Source organism: Stegostoma tigrinum, chromosome 8 (assembly GCF_030684315.1).
Source record: "Stegostoma tigrinum isolate sSteTig4 chromosome 8, sSteTig4.hap1, whole genome shotgun sequence".
Taxonomy (NCBI): Eukaryota; Metazoa; Chordata; class Chondrichthyes; order Orectolobiformes; family Stegostomatidae; genus Stegostoma; species Stegostoma tigrinum.
In genome coordinates, this window is record NC_081361.1 from 54,992,096 (window position 1) to 55,019,763 (window position 27,668).

The 27,668-nt window shown below is 40.3% G+C and overlaps 2 protein-coding genes across 5 annotated transcripts in view; one reads left to right on the forward strand and one right to left on the reverse strand.

The window, feature by feature from the left end:
- The window catches only part of prkaa2 (protein kinase, AMP-activated, alpha 2 catalytic subunit), a 133,002-nt gene that overhangs the window by 42,090 nt on the left and 63,244 nt on the right, over positions 1 to 27,668 (forward strand). Inside the window, exon 10 of one of the 2 annotated variants that reach the window (XM_059647892.1) lies at positions 20,686 to 20,912. The exons of the other annotated variant lie outside the window; for it this stretch is intronic. Coding sequence (XP_059503875.1) covers positions 20,686 to 20,700 — 15 coding nt within the window. The 3' untranslated portion in view covers positions 20,701 to 20,912. Of the gene's footprint in view, positions 1 to 20,685; positions 20,913 to 27,668 lie in introns of those variants that run through there. 2 annotated transcript variants of the gene reach the window in all.
- Positions 1 to 27,668, reverse strand: part of LOC125456090 (FYN-binding protein 2-like) — a 91,823-nt gene that overhangs the window by 2,812 nt on the left and 61,343 nt on the right. For 2 of the 3 annotated variants that reach the window (XM_048538792.1, XM_048538793.1), the window contains exons 12-20: positions 26,942 to 26,970; positions 22,641 to 22,689; positions 21,207 to 21,323; positions 19,181 to 19,209; positions 14,670 to 14,745; positions 7,773 to 7,889; positions 6,575 to 6,594; positions 6,456 to 6,486; positions 759 to 873 (exon numbers count right to left, since the gene is read on the reverse strand). In XM_048538792.1, the coding sequence (XP_048394749.1) occupies positions 759 to 873; positions 6,456 to 6,486; positions 6,575 to 6,594; positions 7,773 to 7,889; positions 14,670 to 14,745; positions 19,181 to 19,209; positions 21,207 to 21,323; positions 22,641 to 22,689; positions 26,942 to 26,970 (583 nt within the window). The remainder of the gene's footprint in view (positions 1 to 758; positions 874 to 6,455; positions 6,487 to 6,574; positions 6,595 to 7,772; positions 7,890 to 14,669; positions 14,746 to 19,180; positions 19,210 to 21,206; positions 21,324 to 22,640; positions 22,690 to 26,941; positions 26,971 to 27,668) is intronic. The other variant, XM_059647890.1, reaches the window with a different exon arrangement.

Consider the following 27,668-nt stretch of genomic DNA (forward strand, 5'->3'; position numbering starts at 1 on the left):
ATGATTGCTGATTGTCTTATATCAAGGGCACAACATGCGGTGTTTTAATCTGAACATCTTTTAAAAATCAAAATTTCATGGTAATAATTGCAACACGCAGAGAAAGCATTGAGGTTTAGCCATATTGTTAACATTCTTGTCATGTCATTTTTAGTCACAACATTCCCCAGCTCAGGCAGCTTCTTTACAAAGCTATTACTATTGATGTATACAGGTCTGAAAAGCTGTTGGATGGCACATCTCTGGCAAAGAGTTAAAAGTGGTTCCTGTGTGGAATGAACTTCCAGAGGAAGTGATGGATGTGGGTAGAGTTACAACATTTTACATATATTTAGATAAGTACATGAATAAGAAATGTTTGGAGGGATATGGGCCAAGTGCAGGCAGGTGGGACTAGTTTAGTTTGGGAACATGGTCGACAGGACTGGTTGGACTGAACAGGCTGTTTCTGTGATGTATGACTATGGTGCAGATCACAAGGAAGGGAGGGGAACGGAAAAGGTGGGAGAAGCACTTCCAGGAAATAGCCTTGAAATGTTTGACTCGAGCCCTAGTATGTAAGGGAGGGTTACATCCACCCTCCCCATACCAGATGAAATAGTTGCACATAGGTACATAAATTTTGTGGTGCTTTAAATCAACAAAACTAAAGCAGGGATCTTCCTGCTGACCACAGCGTATCAGTTATGTATTTTCAGTAACAAACACATTGTGATATTTTGCAGAAGTGCATAATTTATTTAAGAATGTAAACTCACATTAAACTTTTCTCTAAATTCTTGCTCTTTTAGTATTTTCTTTTTATTCACTTTTGTCTCTTTTTCTTCATTTTGATCTTTTCTCTTGCCTTTGAATATACCTTTCACCTTCTCCCTAATAAAGTGAAACACATTTTACAAAAATGCATTAGTTTTTCAGCTTTATTAAAGCAACATTTACACTTAAAAAATTGACATTTTTTTCCTCTGTTTTGTAATCAAATTAAACACCGCAGGCTAAAACATAATGTTGCCTGTATACCTGGAGATAGCAAGGACTGCAGATGCTGAAGTCAGAGTCAATACAGCGTGGAGCAGGAGGAACACACCAGGTCAGGCAGCATCAGAGGAGCAGGGAGGTCAACGTTTCGGGTTTACACCCTTCAGCACTTTGCAGCTCCTCTGCTGCTTGACCTACTGTGTTCCTCCTGCTCCACAATGCATTGACTGTTGCCTGTGTACTGCTTTTGGGCAACCTAAAATTTAGATCTTAAGGGGCTTTCATTTTCTTCTAATTGACATATATGTATTTGTTCTAAAACGAGTTTTTCAGTCACCATTTTGTTTTACAAAGTAGAATTTTGATTAGATTAGCTCCAGTTGAAGAGATACTGATGTGATGGTACAAATGGCCATTTTCTATACTGTCATTTCTGTGGCCTGTTAGGGATGCTGATATTTTGGTATTTGGTTCAAGTAACTCATGTTGTTTACTCTTTAAAAAGCAACAGATCAACTACAAGTTTGTAGTTACTGAATATTTTGAAAAGACCATTGATGCTGTAATAAAATACACTAAGTATTCTTGTGTTCTAATTTCCCGTCCTCCCAAAGTTACTTTCCTGAGGTACATTTCTGCTGGTGCTGAATCCAGGGTGCATACTTTCAATTGAAAAACTAGTGCCTTACTATGCAATTTGATTTTAGCAAGCATCAGATACATGCTCAGTCTTGTTCTTGGTCACTTGAGATATATATATTCTCATATAAACTTTCTAGATTCAGCAGCAGTGTTGTATCGCAATCTGATATTATTCAGTCACCACACCCCTGCAACGTAGTAGCATCACCATCGAGATCATTATATCTGATCTCCAGTGTTTAGTATTGTACTTAAAGGAATGTTTATTCAAATTAATAAGCAAGGGGGAGAGCTTTAACTGAAATGTACTCAGACACACACATTGGAAATCAGGATTTAAATTCTGAGGAATGAGCAATATATTTGTAATTTACTAATTTGATGTGGTCTGTTGTTAACATGTCAAATAAGTCACAATTTAAGCTCACTATAATTTTTCTACATTGAACCATTTAGTTGTATCTGAGTTTTCAGCATTGAAAATTCTTGGTTTTTTGTGTTCACCAGAAATAATGCAGTTGTAAGACAAATTATATGAAATTTCACTGATGATACCAAATTACAAGCCATAGAAGCGGAGGTGAAATAAAATTTAAAAATGCATAAAGGCATTGGTAGATTCATCAAATGGATAGGTATTCAACTGTGAATTGTACATTTTGTGAACCGTAAGGCAAGTTTGCCCTGAAGCGTTGTACTTGACAGGGTGAATGAACAGAGAAATTTAGCGATTCACTTTAAAATAAAAATCAATGCAACTGGGAAAGTTTGCAAATTCCAAATTGGATCCTAATTCTGTACATTTTGAATACAATTAATAAGGCAGTGCTGAATTTATCCAAGGAAATAATTAGATCTCAGTCAGGCAGCACAGAGGTATAAAAAGTATAACAAAAATTCACCAGAATGTTGCATTATGAAAAAAACCGCAATATTTGGGGAATATTTAAAAAAGAAATTTAAATGGTATTCAAGGATATTTTCAAATGTAACTGCAAAAATAGTAATAATGGAGATGTGAACTGAGGATTACTGCTAGAAGAACAAAAGAGAAATGCAGAATATAGTTTTTGTGAAATTAGTCGGTGGAATGCTTTATTTCAAGCTTTAAGACCATAAGATGGAACTGAAATACGCCATTCAGCCCATCAAATCCCCCCCACCATTCAACAAGACCTTTGCTGATGATAATCCTGAACTCTACTTTCCTGTCATTTCCCCATAATCCTCAACTCCCTTACTCATTAAAAATGTTGATCTCAGTTTTGAATATACTTAACAACCCCACCCCCCACAGCCCTCAGAGTGCCACAGATTCACTGTCCATTGGTACAGTCAACGACACTTCCTACACATATTCGGAATAAGCATAACAGAAGCAGCTAGAGTTCCCATACAGCACAGGATGTACTCCACACTGTTCAGAGCAACCCTGCTATTCCTCTAGGAGATAATAAATATTCTTAATACTAACAGTAAGGACTATTAGTATTACTGCAGAAAAATAAAAAGAGCAAAGTCTCACCAGCGACTTGCCTGCCTTGTGTCAAAAATCACTTCCAAAATAAAAGGAAAGCTAACCAAACGCCTTACTTACACTTTTAACTTTACTGATCTTTCCTATCAGTCCCTAAACTTGGAACAAGAGAAATGTGTCAGCAATGTTCATCAGCTAATCAATCTACAGTTTTCCTATGATGTCACTATTTTACTTTTCTTCTCCCCATTTCCTTCAAATGCTGGCTTGCTACTCAATCCCCCATGTCAGCTGCTCAGTCTCTTCTTGTATAGACCCCAAGCCTCAACCTATCTCCATCACAATCCTCCTGATTCCTCCTCAGTCTGGTACAGGCTGTTCACAGATCAAGGGGCGACTGGCGAGTAGGAGGCTTTCAAACAATAACGAGTCAGTATATTCCTGAGAAAGTGAAGGAAAGGCTGGTAGGAGTAAGGAACACTGGATAACTGGAGATAATGAGGCTCTGGTCAAATAAAAAAAGGAGGCATACATCAGGCATAGACAGCTGGTACCAAATGAATCCATTGAGGATTATGGGGAAGTAGACATATACTTAACCTTATCTACCAAAGCTATCTCATTCCCTTTTTGCCCTCCTGACTTCCCTGTTAAGAAGAATGCAAAAGAGATTTTACAAGTACGTTAAGGACAAAAAGAATAATTTGGGACAGAATATGGCCCCTTAAAGATCAATGAGGCCTTCTATGTATGGAACCACAGGAGATGGGTGACATAGTAAACAAATATTTCACATCAGCATTCACTGTGAAAAAAGACATGGAAACTAGGGAACGTGGGTAAATAAATAGTGATATTGTGAAAAGAGTCCATATTACGGAACAGGAGGTGCTGGAGGTCTTAAAACGCATTAAGGTAGATAAATTCTCAGGACCTGTTCAAGTGTATCCCAGGACATTGTGGAAAGCTAGCGAAGAAATTGTGGGGCCCCTAGCGGAGACATCTGTATCATCTACAGCCATGGTTGAGGTGCCGTAAGACTGGAGGCTGGTTAACATGGTGCATATATTTAAGCAAGGTGGAAGGGAAAAGGCAGGGAACCAAAGACCAGTGAGCCTGACATCAATTGAGTTTTTGAGGATGTGACCAAAAGGATAGATGAGGGCAGAGCGGTAGACATTATCTGTGTGGCCTTTAGAAAGGTCTTCAATTCTAGATGACTGATTATTAGGGTTGGATGACATGCAATCCAGGGAGAGCTAGACAATCGGATACAAAATTGGCTTGACCGTAGGAGACAGAGTGGTGGTTGAGTGTTGCTTTTCAGGCTAGAGGCCTGTGAGCAGTGGTGTGCCACAAAGACCAGTGCTGGGTCCAGTGCTGTTTATCATTTACATAAATGGTTTGATGAGAATATAGGAGGCATGTTGAGTAAATTTGCAGATGACACCAAAATTGGACAGTGAAGAAGGTTATTTCGGAGTACAATAGGACCTTGATCAACTGGGCCACGAAGTGGCAGATGGAGTTAATTTGGATAAATGAGAGATGCTGGAGTTTGTTAAGACAAACAAACGCAGAACTTATAGTTAATGGTAAGGCCCTGAGGAGTGTTGCCAAACAGAAAGACTTAGGTGATAAGGTACATATAACCTTGAAAGTGACATTGCAGGTAGACACAATGGTGAAAAAGGCATTTGGCATGTTTGCCTTCATTGGTCAAAACATGGAGTCTTGGAGTTGAAATGTCATGTTGCAGCTGTACAGGACATTGGCAAAGCCTCTTTTTTTGAGTACAGTGTACAATTGTGATCACTCTGTTATAGGAAGAATGTTACTAACTGGAAAGGTTGCAGAAAGGATTTACAAGGATGTTACTGGGACTGGAGGGTTTGAGTTATAAAGTGAGACTGGATAGGCTAGGACTTTTACCTTGGTGCAGAGATTCAGGGGTGACACCTCGGGTTACTGTCTGTGAAGAGTTTGCACATTCTCTCCATGTCTGTGTGGGTTTCCTCTGGGTGCTCTGGTTTCCTCCCACAGTCCAAAGATTTGCAGGCTAGGTGGATTCGCCATTGAACACTGTGGGCAATTTCCAGAGGTATGTGGGTTATGGGGGGGATGGGTCTGGGAGGGATGCTGCAAGGGTCAGTTGGACTTGTTGGGCCGAAGGGCCTGTTTCCACACTGATTCACTGATCTCTGATCATAGAGGTTTATAAAATCATGAGAGATATAGAGAAGGTGAATAGCCAAGGTCTTTTCTCCAGGGTAGCGGAGTTCAAAATTGGAGGGCATAGGTTTAAGGTGAGCATGGAGAGATTTTAAAAGGGCCTGAAGGGCAACATTTTCACAGAGGCAAGTGCATATACAGAATGATTTGCCAGAGGAAATTGTAGATACAGGTACAGTTATAACATTTAAAAGACAGGTGTATGGATATGAAGGATTTAGAGAGAGATGAGCCAAATGTGGACAAATGGGGCTACTTTAGTTTGGGAAACCTGGTCAGCATGGATGAGTTGGACTGAAGGGTATGGTTCCATGCTGTATGAGGTGGGTCTGAGCCTGGGCCTCAATTTATCTTCTTTTCAGTGCTCTAGATTCCTTGTAAGGAAGAATAATAGCTCAGAATCAGGGTGTGTTTTTTTTTGTTGTATTTGAGGAAGACATAAAACCCTGGTTTATTAGACCCTTTTCAGCAGAACTGCAACCAGTGCAAAACTAGAGCCTGACAATCTCAGAGTGTTGTAGCATTCACTAGTTTCATTTCAGTGCCTTATTTTATGAATTAAAGAATGCTATAATCTCAACTGTAAGTTACTTATATTCATTTCTGACCATCAAAGAAAATAACATTCTTTATAAATAATATTGAATAGGCATTTGAAGATAAAGAATAGAAAGGACATAGGACAAGTGATGTACCAAACAGCTCTAACAATAAAGGAGCGACTAAAATGGAACCCTTGCCCTAACAAAAACAAAAATCGCAAGAAATGTCTGAAAGACACATCAAGTGAATCAGCATGCAAAAGTGGACAAAAAAAGTGTAGTGAACATTTAAGGGAAATGTTGCTCCAGCCTGACTACACTATTCTGAATTAACATTTTAGCTTGACGATAATTGATCAGCATTCTCAGTCAAAGTTCATTAATTAAACAGTAACATGAGTCCTCTTTCTATCCCCACACTTGTGTCAAGTATTTCCAGCACTTTCTATTTTTAGTTTAGCTTTCCATCATCTGCAGTATTTTGCTTTTGTATGGAAGTTCTGCAGTGCCACATTTTGCATTCAAACATTTTCTATTTTTATTATTTCTGTACATTGGTTTAGTTTGTAAAAGCATCATTTTACCTGGTTGCCTTAAAATCTGCAGTGAGGCCATCTGTGAAATAAAGCAGAACAGTTTCCAGAAATTATCGTTTGAACAGTGCATCTATATTTAACTCTGTATAGATCGAGAAACAACTTACCCTCATTATTGCCATCCAGTCTTAAGTAGGAGAGAAAGACAACAATTAATATTCACACATCTAACATCTTTAATGTAATAAAGCAACTTATGAAAGCCATTTTCACCAGTATTAAGTAGCTACCATCTGATTGATCTTTAGAGTAAAATCATGTAATTTTGAAGCAATATGATCTTAGGAGAACTAGAATCACTGATTTTAAAAAAAGCTGATTTATGTGATGCAACTGAAGACATCAATCACTACAAAGCCTAACAAATTCCTCCTGCTCAGCCTCACTCTCAATAGGACCATTCAACCTATACATCAGCAGCAGAATGCCTGTCCTACTTCTCAACACTGTTTCTAACTGACCTTGCAGGGAAAATCATGTTAGTGTTAAATACACCTTGGAAAGGAAAGTTGCATTTTATCTTAAGCAATTGCAATGATGTAATTTGCAGATGGCTAAAAAGAGGTGAAATGCTGTTGCAAAATTTCTGGAAAGTTGCCAGCTCTCCACAATACTGCTGGCAGTGTCGGAAGGGAAATGCAAGAAGAGGATTCCACCAATAATACTCAGAATATGATGCAGATGATTTGGATTGTAGGGTCTGTTTCCATGCTGTTACACTCTAATATAACTTGAGGCGATAGAGGTAATCAGCTACAGGAGCATCACCTCGTGAACCTATATTCAAAAACAGGGTGAAGTTACCTCACTAGATCAGTGTAGTTTAGTGTAATTCCTTTAAACAATGCACTCAATTGAACTAGAGTAACAAATTCTTAAGCATGGTAAACTGTTCCAGTTCCCCTAATATTCATGTTATAAAATCTTACTAAAATTTTCCACCACTGCAAAAGATTTGCTCCCTTTATCATTATTAAAATTATTAAAGAGTAAAAATACTAACTGGGTAATAAGTACTAATGCAATTGTATCCATTTCTGATTAAAATACAGTCCATAGTCATAAACTTCTACCACGGCGTTCTAAATCTCAGACACTGAGAAAAATAGCAGCACCACATGCTACATGTAGCACAAATTAGTAGGCAAAGCAAGACGAGTTTAATCAGAATTAAAATTCAGCAAGTACAAACTCTAGTTACCAACGTTCTTGGAAATCAGTGAATATTCTACAATAACTGCGACAGTAATCTATAAACATGTTACTTGTTTTAGGTGTCAAAAGTAGTAATACATTTCACTGTACCTTTCAGCTTCTTGTACCTGTGTGTTCATTTCTCCAGTCGTCCTTACATTTTCTTCACGCTTCCTGAAGATATTTGCCCAACTGGTTTTATTTGGGTCTGATTTTGAAGCTCCACCTCTATAGAGAACGCAGTAAAATCCCAGCAAATAAATTAGCACAGATTTAGTTGTCTCCTCTAATTTTCCTAGAAAAAGTACATGAAACTTCTGGACGTATAGAATACCACTCCTACATAATACATAACATATTAATATCTTGGAAAACACGGAGTGCAAGAAAACATTATATTTCCCACTATTGACTGCAATCTGCTTTCACTCATTGAGTCAGCAACAAAAATGAGCACCTAGAGAGTCTGTCTAGAATCACACCATAATAGGAATCATGGCGACCAAGGATAATTCATCCCCCAGAAATCACAGGCAGCCAAGGGACTAATTGGAATGATGAACTGAAAGAAATTAGTATTAGTAACAAAAAGATACAGAAATTAAGGGAACACAAGTTGATACATGATAATAAAGTGTGAAGCTGGATGAACACAGCAGGCCAAGCAGCATCTCAGGAGCACAAAAGCTGACATTTCGGGCCTAGACCCTTCAGAGAGGGGGATGGGGAGAGGGTTCTGGAATAAATAGGGAGAGAGGGGGAGGTGGACCGAAGATGGAGAGAAAAGAAGATAGGTAGAGAGGAGAGTGTAGGTGGGGAAGTAGGGAGGGGATAGGTCAGTCCAGGGCAGACGGACAGGTCAAGGAGGTGGGATGAGGTTAGTAGGTAGAAAATGGAGGTGTGGTTTGAGGTGGGAGGAAGGGATGGGTGAGAGGAAGAACAGGTTAGGGAGGCGGAGACAGGCTGGGCTGGTTTTGGGATGCAGTGGGGGAAGGGGAGATTTTGAAGCTGGTGAAGTCCACATTGATACCATTGGGCTGCAGGGTTCCCAAGCGGAATATGAGTTGCTGTTCCTGCAACCTTCGGGTGGCATCCTTGTGGCACTGCAGGAGGCCCATGACGGACATGTCGTCGAAAGAATGGGAGGGGGAGTTAAAATGGTTCGCGACTGGGAGGTGCAGTTGTTTATTGCGAACCGAGCGGAGGTGTTCTGCAAAGCGTTACCTGGACACTTTGTTTCAGGAGGCAATCACACCCGGTAGATTAAATAACTCAAATTCAGAAAGTGTTCAGGGACAAGGTGCGACTGTAAGTGAGACAGGTGAGGGGATTCAGAGTTCAGGAGTGCAGGAGCCTCAGCCCTTGACCTTGACCAACAGGTATGAGATTCTTGCTCCCTGTACATATGAGGAAAAGGAGTGTGGACAGGGTGAGCCAGCTGACCACGGCACCATGGTGCCGAAGGCCACTCAAGAGTGGGGAGCAAAAAGACAGGTAGTTGTTACAGGGGATTCTATTATTAGGGGACAGATAGTATCCTATGCAAGCTGGATCGGGAGTCCCGCATGGTGTGTTGCCTGCCCGGTGCCAGGGTGCGGGACATCTCCGACTGGCTTGAAAGGATATTGGAGCAGGAGGGGAAGGATCCAGTTGTTGTGGTCCACGTTGGGACTAACAACATAGACAAAGTTAGGGTAGAGGACCTGTTCAGGGATTATCAAGCACTAGGAAAGAAATTGAAGTACAGGCCAGTGAGTTTTGAGAAGATTTGTAGCTCAGGTTGAGTTTCTGGATGTGAGTTTGCTCGCTGAGCTGGAAGGTTAGTTTTCAGACGTTTCGTCACCATTCTAGGTAACATCATCAGTGAGCCTCCGACGAAGCGCTGGTGTTATGTCCCGCTTTCTATTGATCTGTTTAGGTTTCCTTGGGTTGGTGATGTCACGTCCTGCATTGGTGACGTCTTCATTGAAGCAGCACTTCATCGCAGGCTCACTGATGTTATCTGGAATGGTGATGAAACGTCTGAAAAGTAACCTTTCAGCTCAGTGTGAAGTACAGGTCCTCAAGGGTCATAATCTCCGGATTACTGCCTGAGCCATGTGCTAATTGGTAAAGGGAACAGAAAGTCAGGGAAGTAAACACGTGGCTAAGGGATTGGTGTGGGAAAGAGGGATTCCATTTCATGGGGCATTGGCATCAGTTTTGGAACAGAGGGGATCTGTACCGTTGGGACGGTCTCCACCTGAACCGATCTGGAACCAGTGTTCTAGCGAAAAGGATAAATAGGGTGGTCAGTAGGACTTTAAACTTCTGAGTCGGGGGGGGAAGGGAAAGTGAAAGAGACAGGGAGTATGGAGTTAAATGGAAAGATAGGCAACAGGAAAGCATATGTACAGGTGGATTTAAGCTCGAGGCAGACTAGGAATACAGCAAAAAGGAAGGATAGCTTAAGACAGCTTGGGATTTCCAACCTCTAATAATGATAAGAAAGTTAGCATTAAGGCACTTTATCTAAATGCTCGTAGTATTCGCACCAAAGTAGATTAATTAACAGCACAAATCCTCTTGAATGATTATGATGTGGTAGGCATCACAGAGACATGGTTGCAGGGAGTTCAGGACTGGCAGTTAAACATCCAAGGATTCACAACTTATTGAAAAGACAGGGAGGTGGGCAGAGGGGGTAGGATTGCCTTGTTAGTCAAGAATGAAATTAAATCTACGGCACTGAATGACATTGGGTCAGAGGATTGGGAGTCTGTGTGGGTGAAGTTGAGGAACCACAAAGGCAAAAAATCCATAATGGGACTTACGTACAGACCTCCTAACAGTGGTCAGGACCAGGGACGCAAGATGCACCGGGAAATAGATACGGCATGTCAGAATGGCAAGGTCACGGTGATCATGTGGGACTTCAATATGCAGGTGGACTGGGTGAATAATGTTGCCAGTGGATCCAAAGAAAGGAAATTCATGGAATGTTTGCAGGATGGCTTTTTGGAACAGCTTGTGATGGAGCCCACAAGGGAGCTGGCTATTCTGGACTTAGTGCTATGTAATGAGCCTGACTTTATAAAAGACCTTAAAGTAAGGGAACACTTTGGAGGCAGCAATCACAATATGGTAGCGTTCAGTCTGCAGTTTGAAAGAGAGAAGGCAAAATTGGATGTAATGGTGTTACAGTTAAATAAAGGTAATTACAGGGGCATGAGAGAGGAATTGATGAAAATCAACTGGAAGCAGAGCCTGGCGGGGAAAACAGTAGACCAACAATGGCAGGAGTTTCTGGGTGTAATTGAGGACATAATACAGAGGTTCATTCCAAAGAAAAGAAAGATTATCTGGGGTGAGATTAGACAGCCATGGCTGACAAACGAAGTCAGGAAATATATCAAAGAAACAGACACAGCCTATAAAGTGGCCAAGAGCACTGGGAAATCAGAAGATTGGGAAGGCTACAAAAACAAACAGAGGATAACAAAGAGAGAGATAAGGAAGAAGAGGATCAAATATGAAGGTAGGCTAGCTAGTAATATTAGAAATGATAGTAAAAGTTCTTTCAATACATAAGAAACAAACGAGAGGCAAAAGTAGGTATTAGGCCACTGCAAATTGATGCTGGAAGGCTAGTGATGGGAGATAAGGAAATAGCTGAAGAACTTAATAAGTACTTTGCATTAGTCTTCACAGTGGAAGACATGAGTAGTATGCCAACAATTAGGGAGAGCCAGGGGCAGGGTTGAGTATGGTAGGCATTACAAAAGAGAAGGTGCTAGAAAAGCTAAAGGGTCTAAAAATTGATAAATCTCCTGGCCCCAATGGGCTACATCCTAGAGTTCTGAGGGAGGTGGCTGAAGAAATAGTGGAGGCATTGGTTGTGATCTTTCAAAGTCACTGGAGTCAGGGAACGTCCCAGATGATTGGAAAATTGCAGTTGTAACCCCCTTGTTTAAGAAAGGATCAAGGCAAAAGATGGAAAATTATAGGCCGATTAGCCTAACCTCAGTAGTAGGTAAAATTCTAGAATCCATTGTCAAGGATGAGATTTCTAAATTCCTGGAAGTGCAGGGTCAGATTAGAACAAGTCAGCATGGTTTTAGTAAGGGGAGGTCGTGCCTGATAAATCTGCTAGAATTCTTTGAAGAGGTAACAAGTATGTGAGACCAGGGAAATCCAGTAGATGTCATCTATCTAGACTTCCAAAAGGCCTTTGATATGATGCCTCACGGGAAGCTGCTGAGCAAGGTGAGGGCCCATGGCGTTTGAGGTGAGCTACTGGCTTGGATTGAGGATTGGCTGTCTGACAGAAGGCAGGGAGTTGGGATAAAAGGTTCTTTTTCGGAATGGCAACCGGTGACGAGTGATGTCCCGCAGCGTTCAGTGTTGGGGGCGCAGCTGTTCACCTTATATATTAATGATCTGGATGAAGGGACTGGGGGCATTCTGGCAAAGTTTGCCGATAATACAAAGATAGGTGGACAGGCAGGTAGTACTGAGGAGGTGGGGGGGGGGGGGGGGCCTGCAGAAAGATTTAGACAGTTTAGGAGCATGGTCCAGGAAATGGCTGATGAAATTCAATGTGAGTAAATGTGAGGTTTTGCACTTTAGAAAAAAGAACACAGGCATGGACTATTTTCTAAATGGTGAGAAAATTCACAAAGCAGAAGTACAAAGGGAGCTGGGAGTGTTGGTCCAGGATTCTCTAAAGGTTAACTTGCAGGTAGAGTCCATAATTAAGAAAGCGAATGTAATGTTGTCATTTATCTCAAGAGGGTTGGAATATAAAAGCAGCGATGTGCTTCTGAGGTTTTATAAAGCTCTAGTTAGACCCCATTTAGAATACTGTGTCCAATTTTGGGCCCCACACCTCAGGAAGGACATACTAGCCCTGGGGCATGTCCAGCGGAGATTCACACGGATGATCCCTGGAATGGTAGGTTTAATGTATGATGAACGGCTAAGGATCCTGGGATTGTACTCATTAGAGTTTAGAAGGTTGAGGGGAGATCTAATAGAAACTTACAAGATAATGTATGTTTTGAAGGGGTGGACGCTAAGAAGTTGTTTCTGTTAGGCGGGGAGACTAGGACCCATGGGCACAGCCTTAAAATTAGAGGGGGTAAATTTAAAACTAAAATGAGACGACATTTCTTCAGCCAGAGAGTGGTGGGCTTGTGGAATTCATTGCCGCAGAGTGCAGTGGAGGCCGGGACGTTGGATGCTTTCAAGGCAGAGATTGACAAATTCTTGATCGCAGAAGGAATCAAGGGCTACGGGGAGAGTGCAGGGAAGTGGAGTTGAAATGCCCATCAGCCATGATTTAAATGGCGGAGTGGACTTGATGGGCCGAATGGCCTTACTTCCACTCCACGTCTTATGGTCTAATGGTCTAAAGTGTGAAGCTGGATGGACACAGCAGGCCAAGCAGCATCTTAGGAATACAAAAACTGACGTTTCGGGCCAAGACCCTTCATCCTTTCTGATGAAGGGTCTAGGCTCGAAACGTCAGCTTTTGTGCTCCTGAGATGCTGCTTGGCCTGCTGTGTTCATCCAGCTCCACACTTTGTTATCTCGGATTCTCCAGCATCTGCAGTTCCCATCATCTCTATAATTTTCTTGGTGTCGAGTTGTTGTATCCTTTATAATAAATTGTATTTTTTTTTGCTCCTACAATTTAACAATTCAGTTTAAAGTTTTCAAGAAGATTTGTTTAACGTGTCATCTGAAAATTTGGACATATTACATTTAGTACCATCATCTAAATCATTAATATTATTGTGATAACGTATCAATCACTGCCTGCCTTTCAGAAAAAGGCTTGTTTATTCCAACTATTTGTTTCCCTGTTGCAAACCAGTTTTCTGTCCACATCAATGTATTGCGTCCAATTTAATTTTACATGCTAATGTAAAATCTTACGTAAGATTTTGTCAAAAGCCTTCTGAAAGTTCACCTCTTAAACCAAATCCACTGACTCCCCCTCATCAACTCTATTAGTTACATCCTTGAAGAAGCATGATTTCCCTTCCACAAATCAATTTTGACTTGACTCTGTCCACTTCCTTAAGTGCTCTGGTGTGTAGATTATCAGGCTCTGGGGATTTATTGGGCTTCAACACCAATCTTCCCCAACACCATTTCCCTACTGGGACTGATTTTGTTCACTTCCTCCCTCTCACTAAACCCAGCGTTCACCAACATTTCTGATTTGTTATTTTTGTCCTCTATTGTGAATTCAGAACCAAAAGTATATAATTCGTCAGCCACTTCTTTGCTCTCCATTCTAAATTCCCCTGTTACAAACTTTCAGGACCTATATTTGCCTTCACCAACCTTTTTTCGCTTTACACGCCTCTAGAAACATTTCCTGTCAGTTTTATGTTCCCTTCAATCTTACACTCATTTCCATTTTCCCTTCCTTAATTAATTCCTTTGTAACCCTTCTGCTGAGATCTAAACAGCTCACAGTGCTCAGGTCTATTGATTTTTCTGGCCAATTTGTGTGCCTCTTCCTGTAGGTTCACCAGATTATTTCCTGGACAATTGTCCTATATGGAGAGATTTAGGAGAATGGCAGAGAAGATACAGAAGGGATATTTCCTCTGGCTTGTTGATCTAGAATCAAGGGACAGTGTCAGCATTAAGGAGTAACTTTGTTTCAGATCTCCAGTTCTTCATTTTATTTTATGTTAGGGACAAGATATTTAGGACTGAAATGAGGAGGCATTTTTTTTTTCCCCCCTCACTCAGCAAGTAGTGAATTTTTGGAATTCGCTATCCTCAGTGCAGTGGAAGTTCAGTCACAGAGTAAATTCAAGGCAGAGATCAATACATTTCTAGATACTAATGATATCGAGGGATAAGGAACTAGCATGGGAAAATGGCATTGAAGTAAATAATCAATCATGCTTTCAAATGGTACAGTAGCCTCGTGAACTGAATGAACATGGGAGTAGGAATAGACATAGTCCTTACATGATAAGTAACATTGGCAATTTGACCACTTACTCAAAATCACCATATTCCTTTATACTGTTAACATCTTCATACACACTGCTTGCACCACTTTCCGAGTTAGTTATAGCTAAGGAATATAAAACAAAAGTTGATTAGAAACAAGAAAAGGAAGACTTTAAAACGGCATTGAAACTTACAAAAACAGTGTTGGTGTCCAATTTAATCTCACACTAAGAGTTTGCATTCAAATCCTATAAAGACCATCTAATTCCATCTCCACAGTAGCACATGCTTCACTGCTTATTTAGCCACTCTACTGCTGAACCCCTGTACATTTAACCTTTTTCACCTCAGGATCTGACCAACAATTTGACTGGTTGCTCATTCTCCACAAACTTCAGATCCACAACACTCTACTGCCACATTCAATCCTGCACCAAATTACACCCACTCAAGATCTCTGTCCTCAGCTGATCCTCAACATCTTAAAATTATTCTCATCATGTTTAAGCCTCTCCATGGTCTCACCCTCCAATCTTTTGTCAAGTTTAACACACCAATGATATCTTTCTCTGAACTCTCAATTCCTTTCATTATAGCCTTTGGAATACCAATCTCTTCTCTTTCGATGTTTTAAAATGTAACCTATTTTTCTAATCAACCTGTTCAGAGATGCTGTTATGCGCCTCTGGAGTAGGTGGGCCTAGGGACACTATCACTGGGCCACATGAGAGCACTCTCCCCTCCTTCTTTGACATTTTTGGCTTTATTTCAGTCATCAGTCCCCAGTCTTAAAAAAATCACTCCTCACCATTTTTAATGAAACATTTTGGGTCATTTCTGTACATTAAAGACACTATTTAAAAACAACCTGTTGATCTCTATGAAATGCTCTGGAGTAGAATTTTAAGACAATTTTAAACAAGACATTTGTATGATATACGTGAATGTAAGTACAACAATGAATACCCAACAAACCAATATTAAAATAAGCTACAATCTTCTAATTACTTAACAAGCTTACCCATCAAGTAAATGATTGAAGTGGAAGTACTTATCCTCGTCAGAGCAGGCGAGTCCAGAACCAGGAGTGATAGTGTAAGGCTATTTAGGACTGAGATCAGGAGAAACGATTTCACCCAGAGAGGAATCAGTCTACGGAATTGCCTGCCCCACAAAGTGGTTGAGGCTGAAACATTAATGTTTTCACAAAGGAATTAGATATAGTTCTTTGTGCTAAAGGGATCAAAGGGTTTGGAAAGAAAATGAGAACGGGTCAATGAGTTGGAATGATCAGCCGTGATCATACTGAACAGTAGAGCAGGCTTGAAGGGCCTACTGCTCCTATTTTCTCGGTCTCCATGTTAACAGCAGAACATCTGAGAAATGTTGGCTTAGTGACTGTCATTTAGGGAGTGACAAGCAAACTGGGCCTGAACCACAGGTGCAGCTCCTAATTTTTCTCCGGTGACCTTTCCAGAATACTTGTAATATTACATGGGAACTAGAAAGGATTGAGCAGTGGTGAGTTTGAATTCAATGCTAAAAGTGAACATTAAAGCTCTTGTATGACTTGCAGTATGTGAAGAATTGCATGTCTGAAATTATATACCGCTACCTTTCATTTGTACAACAATTTTGACATGGTGAAATGTTCAAAGGTATTTCACCGGGATGTTATGAAGCAAATCATGGCACAGAGTTACCTAAGGTGACCAAATGTTTAGTCAAACATGTAGGTTTTCGGAATGTCTTAAAAGGAGGGAAATGAGGAAGCAAGGCCAAAAAGTGAGGAAGATTCATCAGAATCAGCTTTATTTGCGAGTGGTGAATTTTTAAAAAAAAATCTGAAAATGTCTACAGGTGATCACTGAAAGTTAATACTCAATGAAAAGGGATATTGGGAACCATTAGAAGCTAGAAGGAACCACTGACTGATTGTTGTAAGGATTGTAATGCAGTGGAAAGCAACAAATGATAAATATAAAAAGGGCAATGTTTCTCTCATAACTTAAAGCACAAATTACATACAAAACTAAACGTGTTAATAAATTGATGGTGAAATTTGATTCCAGTAAAAAAAATCTGAAATTAAGAATCCTTTTGATGGCCATCTTTGTCAGTTGTCAGGGAAAACCCACCCAATTCACTCATGTCCTTCAGAGAAATCGGCCAACCTCACCTGGTCTGGCCTACATGTGACTCCAGGGCCATAGTAACATGGTTGACTCACATCTGCCCTCTGAAATTCTATAGCAAGGCACTCAGTTGTATCAATCACTATGAATTGTCAACAAAGAAATGAAACTGAATTGACCACCTGGCATCGACGTAGACACCAGAAAAGATGATGGCATAATTCTATGAGTATAACTGTATTCCAGACACCACCATCACTATCCCTGGATATGCCCTGTCCAACCAACAGTACAGACCCAGCAGAGGTGGTGGCTCAGTGGTATATAGTCAGGAGGCCTGAACATTGACTCTGACCCCATGAAATCTTGTGGCATCAAGTTAAACATAGGCATGGAAACCTCCTACTGATAAGCACATACTGTCCTTCCTCCACTGAGGAATCAGTACTTCTCCAAGTTGAGCAACTATTTGAGGAAGCAATGAGGGTGGCAAGGGCATAGAATGTACTCTGGGTGAGGGATTTCAATGTCCACCACCAAGATTGGCTTGGCGCCAGCAGTACTGATCGACCTGGTCAGGTCCTAAAGGAACAAGCTGATAGGCTGGATCTGCAAAAGGTGGTGAGGGAACCAATAAGAGGGAAAAACATAGCTGACTTGATTTTCACCAATCCGCTGGCTGCACACATATCTGGCCATGACAGCATCGGTAAGAGTGATCACTGCATGGTCCGTATGGATGTAAGTCCCACCATCATGTTGAGTACCATCCTTCGTGTTGTGTGGCACTAGTACTATGTAAAATAGTGAACAGATTTAGCAGTTTAAGACTGGGCAACCTTGAGGCATTGTGGGCCATCAAGAGTAGCAGAATTGTGTTCCAACATAATCTGCAACCTCATGGCCTGGTATGTCCCCCACTCAACCATAAACATCAAGTCAAGAAATCAACTCTGGTTCAATGGAAAGTGCAGGAGGGCATATCAGGAGCAACACTAAGCACACCTGAAAATGAGGCGCCAACCTGGTAAAGCAACCAAACAGGATTACTTGCATGCTAAACAGCATAAGCAGCACGTGATAGACAGAACTAAACAAAGCCAACAGATCAGATCTAAGTTCTGCTACATCCAGTAATGAACGGTGGTGGACAATTAAACAACATTCTGGAGGAGGAGGATGCAGCTCCACAAATATCCCCATCCTCAACAATGGAAGAGTCTAGCACATCAGTGCAAAAGGTAAGACAGAAGCATTCACTGCAGTCTTCAGCCAGAAGTGCCAAGTGGATGATCCAGTGGTCCCCAGCATCACATATACAAGTCTTCAGGCAATCTGATTCACTCCAAGTGACGTCAAGAAATGGTTGGATACATTGGATACTACGAAGGCTATGGGCTCGAACAACGTTGTGGCAATAGCTTTTTCTCCCAAACTTGTCACTCCTCTAGCCAAACGGCTACAATACTCGCATCAATTCAACAATGCTGAAAATTACCCAGATATGTCCTCGAAACAAGTCGCAAGATAAATCCAACCCATCCAATTACTGCCCCATCAGTCTATTCTCAATCATCAGTAAGGTGATGGAAGGTGTCATCAATAGTGCTGTCAAACAGCACCTGCTCAGTGACGCCCAGTTTGGGTTCTGCCAGGGCCACGCAGCTCCTGACCTCATTACAGCCTTGGCTCAAACATGGACAAAAGAGCTGAATTAGAGATGTGAGAGGTGAGTGACAGCCCTTGACATCAAGGATATGGTTCCAGCAGGCAGCTCACCACTACCTTCTCAAGGGCAACTAGAGATGGGTTGGCCAGCCAGCGACATCCACATCCCACAACTGAATAAATAAAAAAAAAAGAACGTGCTTTGGATGATATGCTACAGTAAATTTTTTTAAAAATCTGTCCCATTATTTAACTGTACCTGGAATCCATTTTAAATGTTATTAATCTCTATGGAGATCATGACAATGTGGATTTGACATATTGATAGCACGTGTTTATTTCTTTCAAATATCAGCATTAAACGAGTGTTCAGGGTCCAAGACACTGGATTTTACCTGCCATCAGCCAAACTCCATACTATTCATGAAACCTGCATAACTGGGGCTATATAGTCAAACTAAGAGTTACCTTGGTAAAATTGGGAGCAAGTTTCTAATTAATGCCGATGTAAAATTAGCACAAACTAATTTCACTCTCTAAATAACTGCATGCTACAGTGACTTGGAATGTTTTGGGCCACATCTATTTGTCGCACATTGGCAACATTGGACAAAAATAGTTGATCAGTTACGTTTTTAGGTCTAGTTAAAAACAGGAACTTTTCAATTGCTTCATAGTCTCGATGACCACTGTATTCAAATAAATTCAACAGGGTTTGAAACAAATTTTAAACCACCTCAGTAATATGCTACTTACATGAAACAGACTGTGACCTTGAACTGGTACTGTGGAAATATAAAATGGATAAATAAGTTGAGAAATAACATCTAATTTTAAACTAAGCATCATTAGCAACAACCTCATGAGAGTGGAGGGTTTTCAGTTTAGATCCCATTTCAGGAATTAAGCACATAATCTAGACTAACATTTTATTGCAGTACTGACAGAGTGACATTATTTGTCCTACCAACGAGATGTTAAACTGAAGATTTGTTAGCATGCTCAAACAGATATAAAGAAATGTGTGACAGTAATTGAAGAGTAGCAGAGAACTCTTCCAAATGTCCTGGGAAACATGCATCTCTTAAACAACACTAAAGCAGATTAATCCATAGTTCATTGGGACCGCTTTGGGGATTGCTTTGCGGAGCACCTACACTCAGTTTGTAACAAACAACTACACCTTCCAGTCACAAACCATTTCAACTCCTCCTCCCCCACCCCCAACTCCTCGGACGACATATCCATCCTGGGCCTCCTGCATTGCCACAATGACGCCACCCAAAAGATGCAGAAACAGCATCTCATATTTCGCTTGGGAACCCTACAGCCCAAGGATATTAATCTGGACTTCACAAGCTTCAAAATCTCCCCTCCCCTGATGTCAATGCAAAGACAATTTTTTCAATGTACTCCATGCGAAAAATTAGTATTTGATCTTTGATTATCTTTTGTATCCCATCACCACAATCCCCTTCTGAAGGGGAAACGTGCTAGCACCATGAAATACCATTTTTCTCAATCATTTTGATTTTGTACCAAGAATTGTTAATTTCTGCTGTACAATGATTTAAATGCAAGTTAAAGTTTCTCCTGCATTGTGTCAATAATACCAAAAGTGAGTCACATGGCATCAATGTGCAATATTCCCTTTCTCATCAGAGTAAATTCTGCTGCTTCTCTGGATAGAAACAATTGTGATACATTATAGGACGTTTTACACTGACACCATATCCTCCAGAACAGAGATTAAACAACTTCCTGTGGGACTGCTGCAATGAGATTGAGCCGATTTCAGAAACAAATCTAGGACGTGCAAAAAAATTGTTCACCATAATACTGCACCATTCAAACCATTTAAAGAAGTCCCAAATATCCTCTTCAAATTTATTCTACCTATTGTTTTAGCTATAAATGGTGGTTAATAATGCTTGTCTTCTTTCTTTATCATGAAATACAATAAAAAGTGTTAAGAATGCTCTCTGCTAATCTATCCTGCAATAAATTCAAGATTTGTGTGAAATATCACAATTATTTAAATTATATTTCAATTATTCAGTAACTAGAGATCGTGAACAATGCTGGGGGAGAAAAACTGAGGCATGTTCAAGGGAGCCATTTGTAATAGAATGTATGCAGCAAAGTATCAGACAAATATCAGATCTGTCAAATGTATAAGGCATTATTGAAAAGGACAACTGGAGTATTGTACTGCAAGAGGAAAGTGCTGCTTCAAATTGGCTTGTTTCTCTTTTCTACAGATTCAGAGAGATTAGGCAGAGAAACAGAGAAAACAGTTAACCCCTCCAGTCTCATCTCTCACCACAAACACACAAAGGAGGCAATGGGGACCGTCTATTTCACAAGATGCACTGCAGGATCTTGCATGGACATAAAACACCATCCAAATCTTCAACCTCCACAACCTAGAAGGATGCATGGAAGCATTACCTTAACCATTCTCTCAAAATCAAACATCATCCAGTCATCAAATTGCATCATTCCTTCATTATTGCTCAGTCAAACTCTTGGAACTCTCTTCCTGACAGCACGGAGGGACCTTCACTATGGACAACTGGCATTCAATATGGCAGCTTGCTCCCACATTTTAAGGGGAAACCAGGGATGGAAGGACTCAAATTGTGAAAGTGAGGTAAAAAAAATTAAAGCAGCCGTGCAAAATGAAAACACAGAAAATTAATTTAAAAAAACAAGCTGGCTAACACAGAGCACACGGACTGACAAAATGAGACTGCTTGCAAGAATTCTTGTTTATAAATACCTGAGACGATCTTGTGCTTTATTTTTTCTCGTTTTTACCTTCTTCCACCGTTCTCCATCACCAGTCTCCTTCTTGAACAGTTTCCCCAATTCCTTAATTCGGTCTTTTCGAAGAGATCTAGATTGGCATGCAGAATGTTAACATTAGGACCATGTTTACACTCTCAGGAAACTGTCGTTTTGCTATGAACATGAGTAAGTAGTATTTGGAAACAGTTCAGATTTTTTAAACAGTTGCTCCAGCCTCATCCATGCTTCCACACTTTCTACCCAGATCATTGACTATCCGTCCAAAGCAAAGAAGTGACTGATGTATATACTCTTTATCTGCAGAGCTATGAATAGCATGTAGCAATTGTTTCCTTATTGATATAAGCTAATTCACTACATGGAAGGATGGAAGCACAAGACAGGAAAACTTCATTGCACACAGTAATATCTTGAGGCCAATTTTTCATTTGTGCCAAGCTAACTGATCTGAATTGGGTGACGATGGGTTATGCAACTGTGTGCACAGTATCCTAGGCTCAGTAAGAGAAATGGTCAATCAATGATGGCTATCAAATGATCCTTGATAGAAACAGAAAGTGGATGCAGTACAAATAAAATTGAGTTCAAGTCTGATAACACTAACTCAAACTCCAGATTAACACAGATAAATCAGGAACATTCCCTGTGTGAACCTACATAATGAAAATTGGTCAAGCACTAACATGAAGGGTGAGTTCAGGAAGGAAGGAAACAATACAAATATCATTAGTTTAAAATGAAATTATTCAGAATTGTTTAAATTAGAAATGGAAAATGCAGGAATATTTGTGCAATATATTTTTGCATGTCAGTTTTACTGATCAACCAAAAGCCTGGTGTTTGATCCTCAACAGACTGTCATTATAATTGATCTTACCATGGTCATGTCGAGCTTCACAAGATATGGGACATCAACTATCTAGGTTTGATCTTTTCCATTCCTTAACAATGGGGAAATATTCATACAATGCAGCAAACACAGAGAAGTCCTTGCAATATTCAGTTTCCTCCTCACTTTGAGTTTCGATACTCATTCTACACACAGCGGTATGAAAAGCTAAATGAATCTTGTAAAGGTGTTCAATTAATTGAGCTATTCAAGTGTCCCATCATAAAGGTTTAAAAAAACTCAGTTAGGATTCCTTTCCCCGATCACATTCCTTGGCTCATACTATGATGATAAAAATTATCTGGCGAGTGCATTACATATGCATAATGTTTGTTCAAATCTTTTGCAGCTTTCCCTGATAAAGTAAGTTCAAGATTATATTCTGTGAAAGCAACTTGCCTTCGTGAAGCCAGTATAATTTCAACAACGGAGAACATTTTCAGTGGTAGCGTGCAGTTGTAATGAAATTGCCTGCTATTTGAAGCAATAGAGAAATTAAGTAAATAAAATGCTTACTCTGAGTGACAGGTCTCTGCATCATCATACACTTGTTCATCTAACTGGTCTGAAAAAAAAAAGTGATATATCCAATAAGCCTTACAGGAAAAGGGCTTGAATAACAGAATCTGAGCAGCTGCAAACAGTAAATTGTTTTAAACAAAATTTAGGGTTGAGTAAAGACAGTTCAACAGACTGTGGGCCTGTGGGAAGAAATCATCAACTAAAAGGAATAATTAAATCAAAATTAGCATGAAAACTGACATTACATTTCAAACATTTACACCCACATTACGTCATCTAAAAACACATTTAGTCTTACATGTACGATGGTGACAAGAATTCCTACCTCACTATTAACTCTCTTGACTCCACCAATATCTCTGAATTGTCAAAACTGCTTGTTCCATGTCCAGTATTGGACAGAACATAAAAACATAAACATGAGGAGGGGTAGGCTATTCAGCCCTCTAGCCTGCCCTACCATCAGACTGTATAATCCCACCTCCATAACACTGCCCAACTCTGCTTATGCCTCAATTCATCTGCTGTGGAAAACTCTCACTACCCCTTTTTTACTTCTGACTTGACTAGTCTAACATACTGCTGGCTGACCTTTTGCATGCTTCATAAAATTGAGATCACCCAACACTCTTGTTGCCAATGTCCTAACTTAGACCAGGTTTCATTCACCCATCACTCCTGTGCTTGCCGGCCTACATTAGCTGACAACTCTTCAAGTTACCTGCAGTTTGACACCTTGAGCTTCTCGGAATGAACCACTCCTTCGTTCACGAGGCCCCCAGACGAAGAATTGGAGTGGGCCAAAAGGCCCCTCAAACCTGCTCTGCCATTTAGTAACATCATGGCTGATTAGATTGGAACCTCAAATCCATATTCCAGTTTACCCCCTTGCTTACCAAGGATATATCCACTTCTGCCTTAAACATTCAAATATTCTGTTTCCACTGTCTTTTCAGAAGAGTTCTAATGACTTATGACCTCAGAAAAATCACTTCATCTGTTTTAAATGGGCTACATTTTTAAAAATACTAATGAAACATGTTCTAGATCCTCCCATAAGCAGAAACATCCATTCCACATCTCACCTGTTGCAATCCCTCAAGATCTTCTATTTTTCACTGAAGTACCGTCCTACTCTTCTAAACTATAGTAGATGCAAACCCAGCCTTTTCTCATAAGACAATGTGTCCATTTCATGTTTAGGCTGACAAATCTTTCCTGAACAGCTTCCAACAGATTTACATTCCTTAAATAAGGTGACCAATAGTGTACATAATATTCCAAATATATCTCTCCACTGCACAGTATAAATGAAGATTAACTTCAGTTTGCATTCAAACTCTCTTCGTGACAAAGTATACATACAATCTGATTTCCAAATTACTTGTTATGTTTACTTATTAGCTTTTCTTTTAACACACACACTAGGATATCCTGATTCTTCTGCATCTCAGAGCTCAGCAATCTGAAACCATTTGATACTTTCCCCACATTAGACTCCATTTGTGACATCTTTACTCATCCACTTAATGCATCCATGTTCCTTTGTAGCTTCATTACATCCTCTTCACAACTTAGTTTTCTACCTACCTTTCTTTTGCCATCAAATTTTACATACTTTTGATTCCTTTACCCAAGTCATTTACATAAATTGTGAACAGCTGACGGGCACCAAACCCTGTGGCACACTACACATTACATCTCACCAGCCTGAAAAACACCCATTTATGCTTACTCTTTGGACCACAAGCTTTCATTTTCCGCAATAAACTTTGAAGGGCATTTAATCAAATGCTTTCTGGAAAACCAAGTACTGTACAACGTTGGTTCCCCTTTATCTGCAATATGTGTTACCTTCTCAAAGAACTGCAATAGATTGGTGTAACTACTTTAACAATAACTGTAAATATTTTTTTCCATTACAAATGCTAAGCTAATTAGCCCATTGTTTTCTGCTTTCTCTCTCTTTCACTTTTAGAGCAAAGGACTTACATTTACACAATCTTCAAACCAAATGGGGTTCATCCTCAAATCTACGGAATTTGGAAAATTGAAACCAACACAACTAACTCACTTACCAATTTTTTTAAAAAACTCTTAGGATGAAATCCATCAAGATCCAGAAGCTTACCAGTTCACAACTTTTATAATTTACTCTGTGCTACTTCGCTAGTGATTGTGTTTTTCTGACTTTCTCCTTCCCTCCCATTTCCTGATTTATCGCTGCTTCCAGATGTTACTTATATCATCAGTAATGAAAAGTGACTTTAAATTCACCTGTCATTTATCTTCAATTATCAATTGTCCAGGCTCAATTCCTAAGGACCAACACTCACTTTTATTTTACTTTTAAACATTAGTACAGACTCTTTTCTGTTTTTATATTTCTGGTTAACATTCCTTTATATTTTTTAATCTCCTTAGTGAATCCTCCAGTCTTACAACCATCTCTGAAATTTTCATTCCTTATTCAACTCTCTTGTCTATTTCCCTAACCTTCACCCGACCACTACATAGCTGAGGCCTCATCTTCTTTGTCAGCATTATTTAGGAATACCTTCCCAAAACCATTCACACTTCCTTTCCATCTGTGCATGCCCCCGCCCCAATCCTCTGTATACATCTTCCTTAACACCCACTTCTTGGACTAAGTTTTAATTATCTTTGTGTACATTTCATTGGTCCATTTTATGTTTTTTTTATTACATCCCTGGGAAGTATTTTGGGTAGTTCTCCAAATTAAAAGGGTGTTATAAGAATGCAAGTTGCTGTTGTGAAATCTTTATATTATGCTTTTGACATTACGTGTTCTGACAACAGCCATTTTAGATCTTCTCCTGTCCAGGGCTGCTCCATTAACAAAAACAAGGAGCTGTGGCCAGCAATATCTCATAGCAGTTCTCCAGTTCCAATGGTGCTATAGCTAAGGTATGCCTAAATGTTTATAGATTAGTCTGGAAATAAGAATCTAATGATGATCATGAAACCATTGTTGAGTGTCAGAAAAACCCAACTGGCTCACTAATGTCCTCCAGCGAAGGGAATCTGCTGTTCCTGGTCTGGCCTACATGTGACTCGAGGCCCGCAGCAATGTGGTTACTGCCCTCTGAAAAGATCTAGCCACTCAGTTTAAGGGAGCTGAGGAACGAGCAATAAGTGCCAGCCAGCCAGCGACGCCCATGGCCCACAAGTGAATAAAAAGAAGGATATGTTATTGAACAAAGTGTGGAGCTGGATGAACACATCGGGCCAAGCAGCATCTCAGGAGCACAAAAGCTGACGTTTCGGGCCTAGACCATTCATCAGAAAGGGGGATGGGGAGAGGATTATGAAATAAATAGGGAGAGAGGGGGAGGCGGATCAAAATTGGATAGAGGAGAAGATAGGTGGAGAGGAGAGTATAGGTGGGGAGGAGATAGGTCAGTCAGGGAGGACGGACAGGTTAAGGGGGCAGGATGAGGTTAGTGGGTAGGAAATGGAGGTGCGGCTTGAGGTGGGAGGAGGGGATAGGTGAGAGGAAGAACGGGTTAGGGAGGTGTGTTCATCCAGCCTCACATTTTATTATCTTGGAATTCTCCAGCATCTGCAGTTCCCATTATCTCTGAGACAAGATGGGCTGGTTTTGGGATGCAGTGGGGGGAGGGGAGATTTTGAAGCTTGTGAAATCCACATTGATACCACTGGGCTGCAGGGTTCCCAGCAGAATATGAGTTGCTGTTCCTGCAACCTTCAGGTGGCATCAATATGGCACTGCAGGAGGCCCAGGATGGACATGTCGTCTAAGGAATGGGATGGGGAGTTAAAATGGTTTGTGACTGGGAGGTGCAGTTGTTTATTGCGAACTGAGTGTGGATTTCACCAGCTTCAAATTCTCCCCTCTCCCTACTGCATCCCAAAACCAGCCCAGCTTGTCCCCGCCTTCCTAACCTATTCTTCCTCTCACCTATCCCCTCTTCCCACCTCAAGCTGTACCTCCATTTCCTACCTACTAACCTCATCCCACCCCCTTGACCTGTCCGTCCTCCACGGACTGACCTATCCCCTCCCCACCTCCCTACCTATCTTCTCCTCTATCCATCATTGATCCACCTCCCCCTCTCTCCCTATTTATTTCAGAACCCTCTCCCCATCCCCCTTTTCTGATGAAGGGTCTAGGCCTGAAACATCAGCTTTTGTGCCCCTAAGATGCTGCTTGGCCTGCTGTGTTCATCGAGCTCCACACTTTGTTATCTCGGCTTTTCCAGCATCTGCAGCTCCCATTATCTATGTTATTGAACAATAGATTTTGCACTTACCCTCATCCACAAAACAGTTCTGTGAACCGCTGAAATTTTTCATTGTGCCAGCCATGAGTAGAATAAAAAGAAAAAAGTAAAATATGTTCTTTTTGTGGTTCTGGTGTACATTTCCTTTACAAAAAGAATCTTAAAAATTAATAAAACTTCATTTGCGGTTGGCAACTTGATAAATGCTAAACTACCTTGATTTTAATCAAAGTTTGCATTTTATTGAAAATCTATACGGTCTGCCCAGGGTTTTAGTTTCTGTGATAATGATTTCTTCATATTTAAAATCAGGAAAATTGTAAAACTTGCAAGGATATATATTTAAGTCTTTTGTCAATTGCTAACAATCTTGTTATTTTTAGTAATTTAGAAGAAGTCCAAATTCCATAATTTTTTTTGTCTGAGCAAACTGCAGTCACACTGTTTGAAGGGGAACAGCGTGCACAGCAAATTACTGTTTGGGAGAGCTTACCCATTTCCCAAACAAATCCTCTTAACTCTCATCAATTCTCATGTAGATCACTTTCAATTGAAGACAGTGTCCTTTTCAAATACTAGTAGCATAATCAATCTCTGACTGTTGTTAATTTATAATTTTGTGCCTTAATTGTAATTTCAACTAGACTAATTATACTAGTTTGACAACTCAGTGTTACTTCTTCAGTGTCTTAAGAAAAACTTAGTTTTCAGAATTTAATTCAAGAAGTTCACTTTCCATTGCTTCTATTAAGAATTA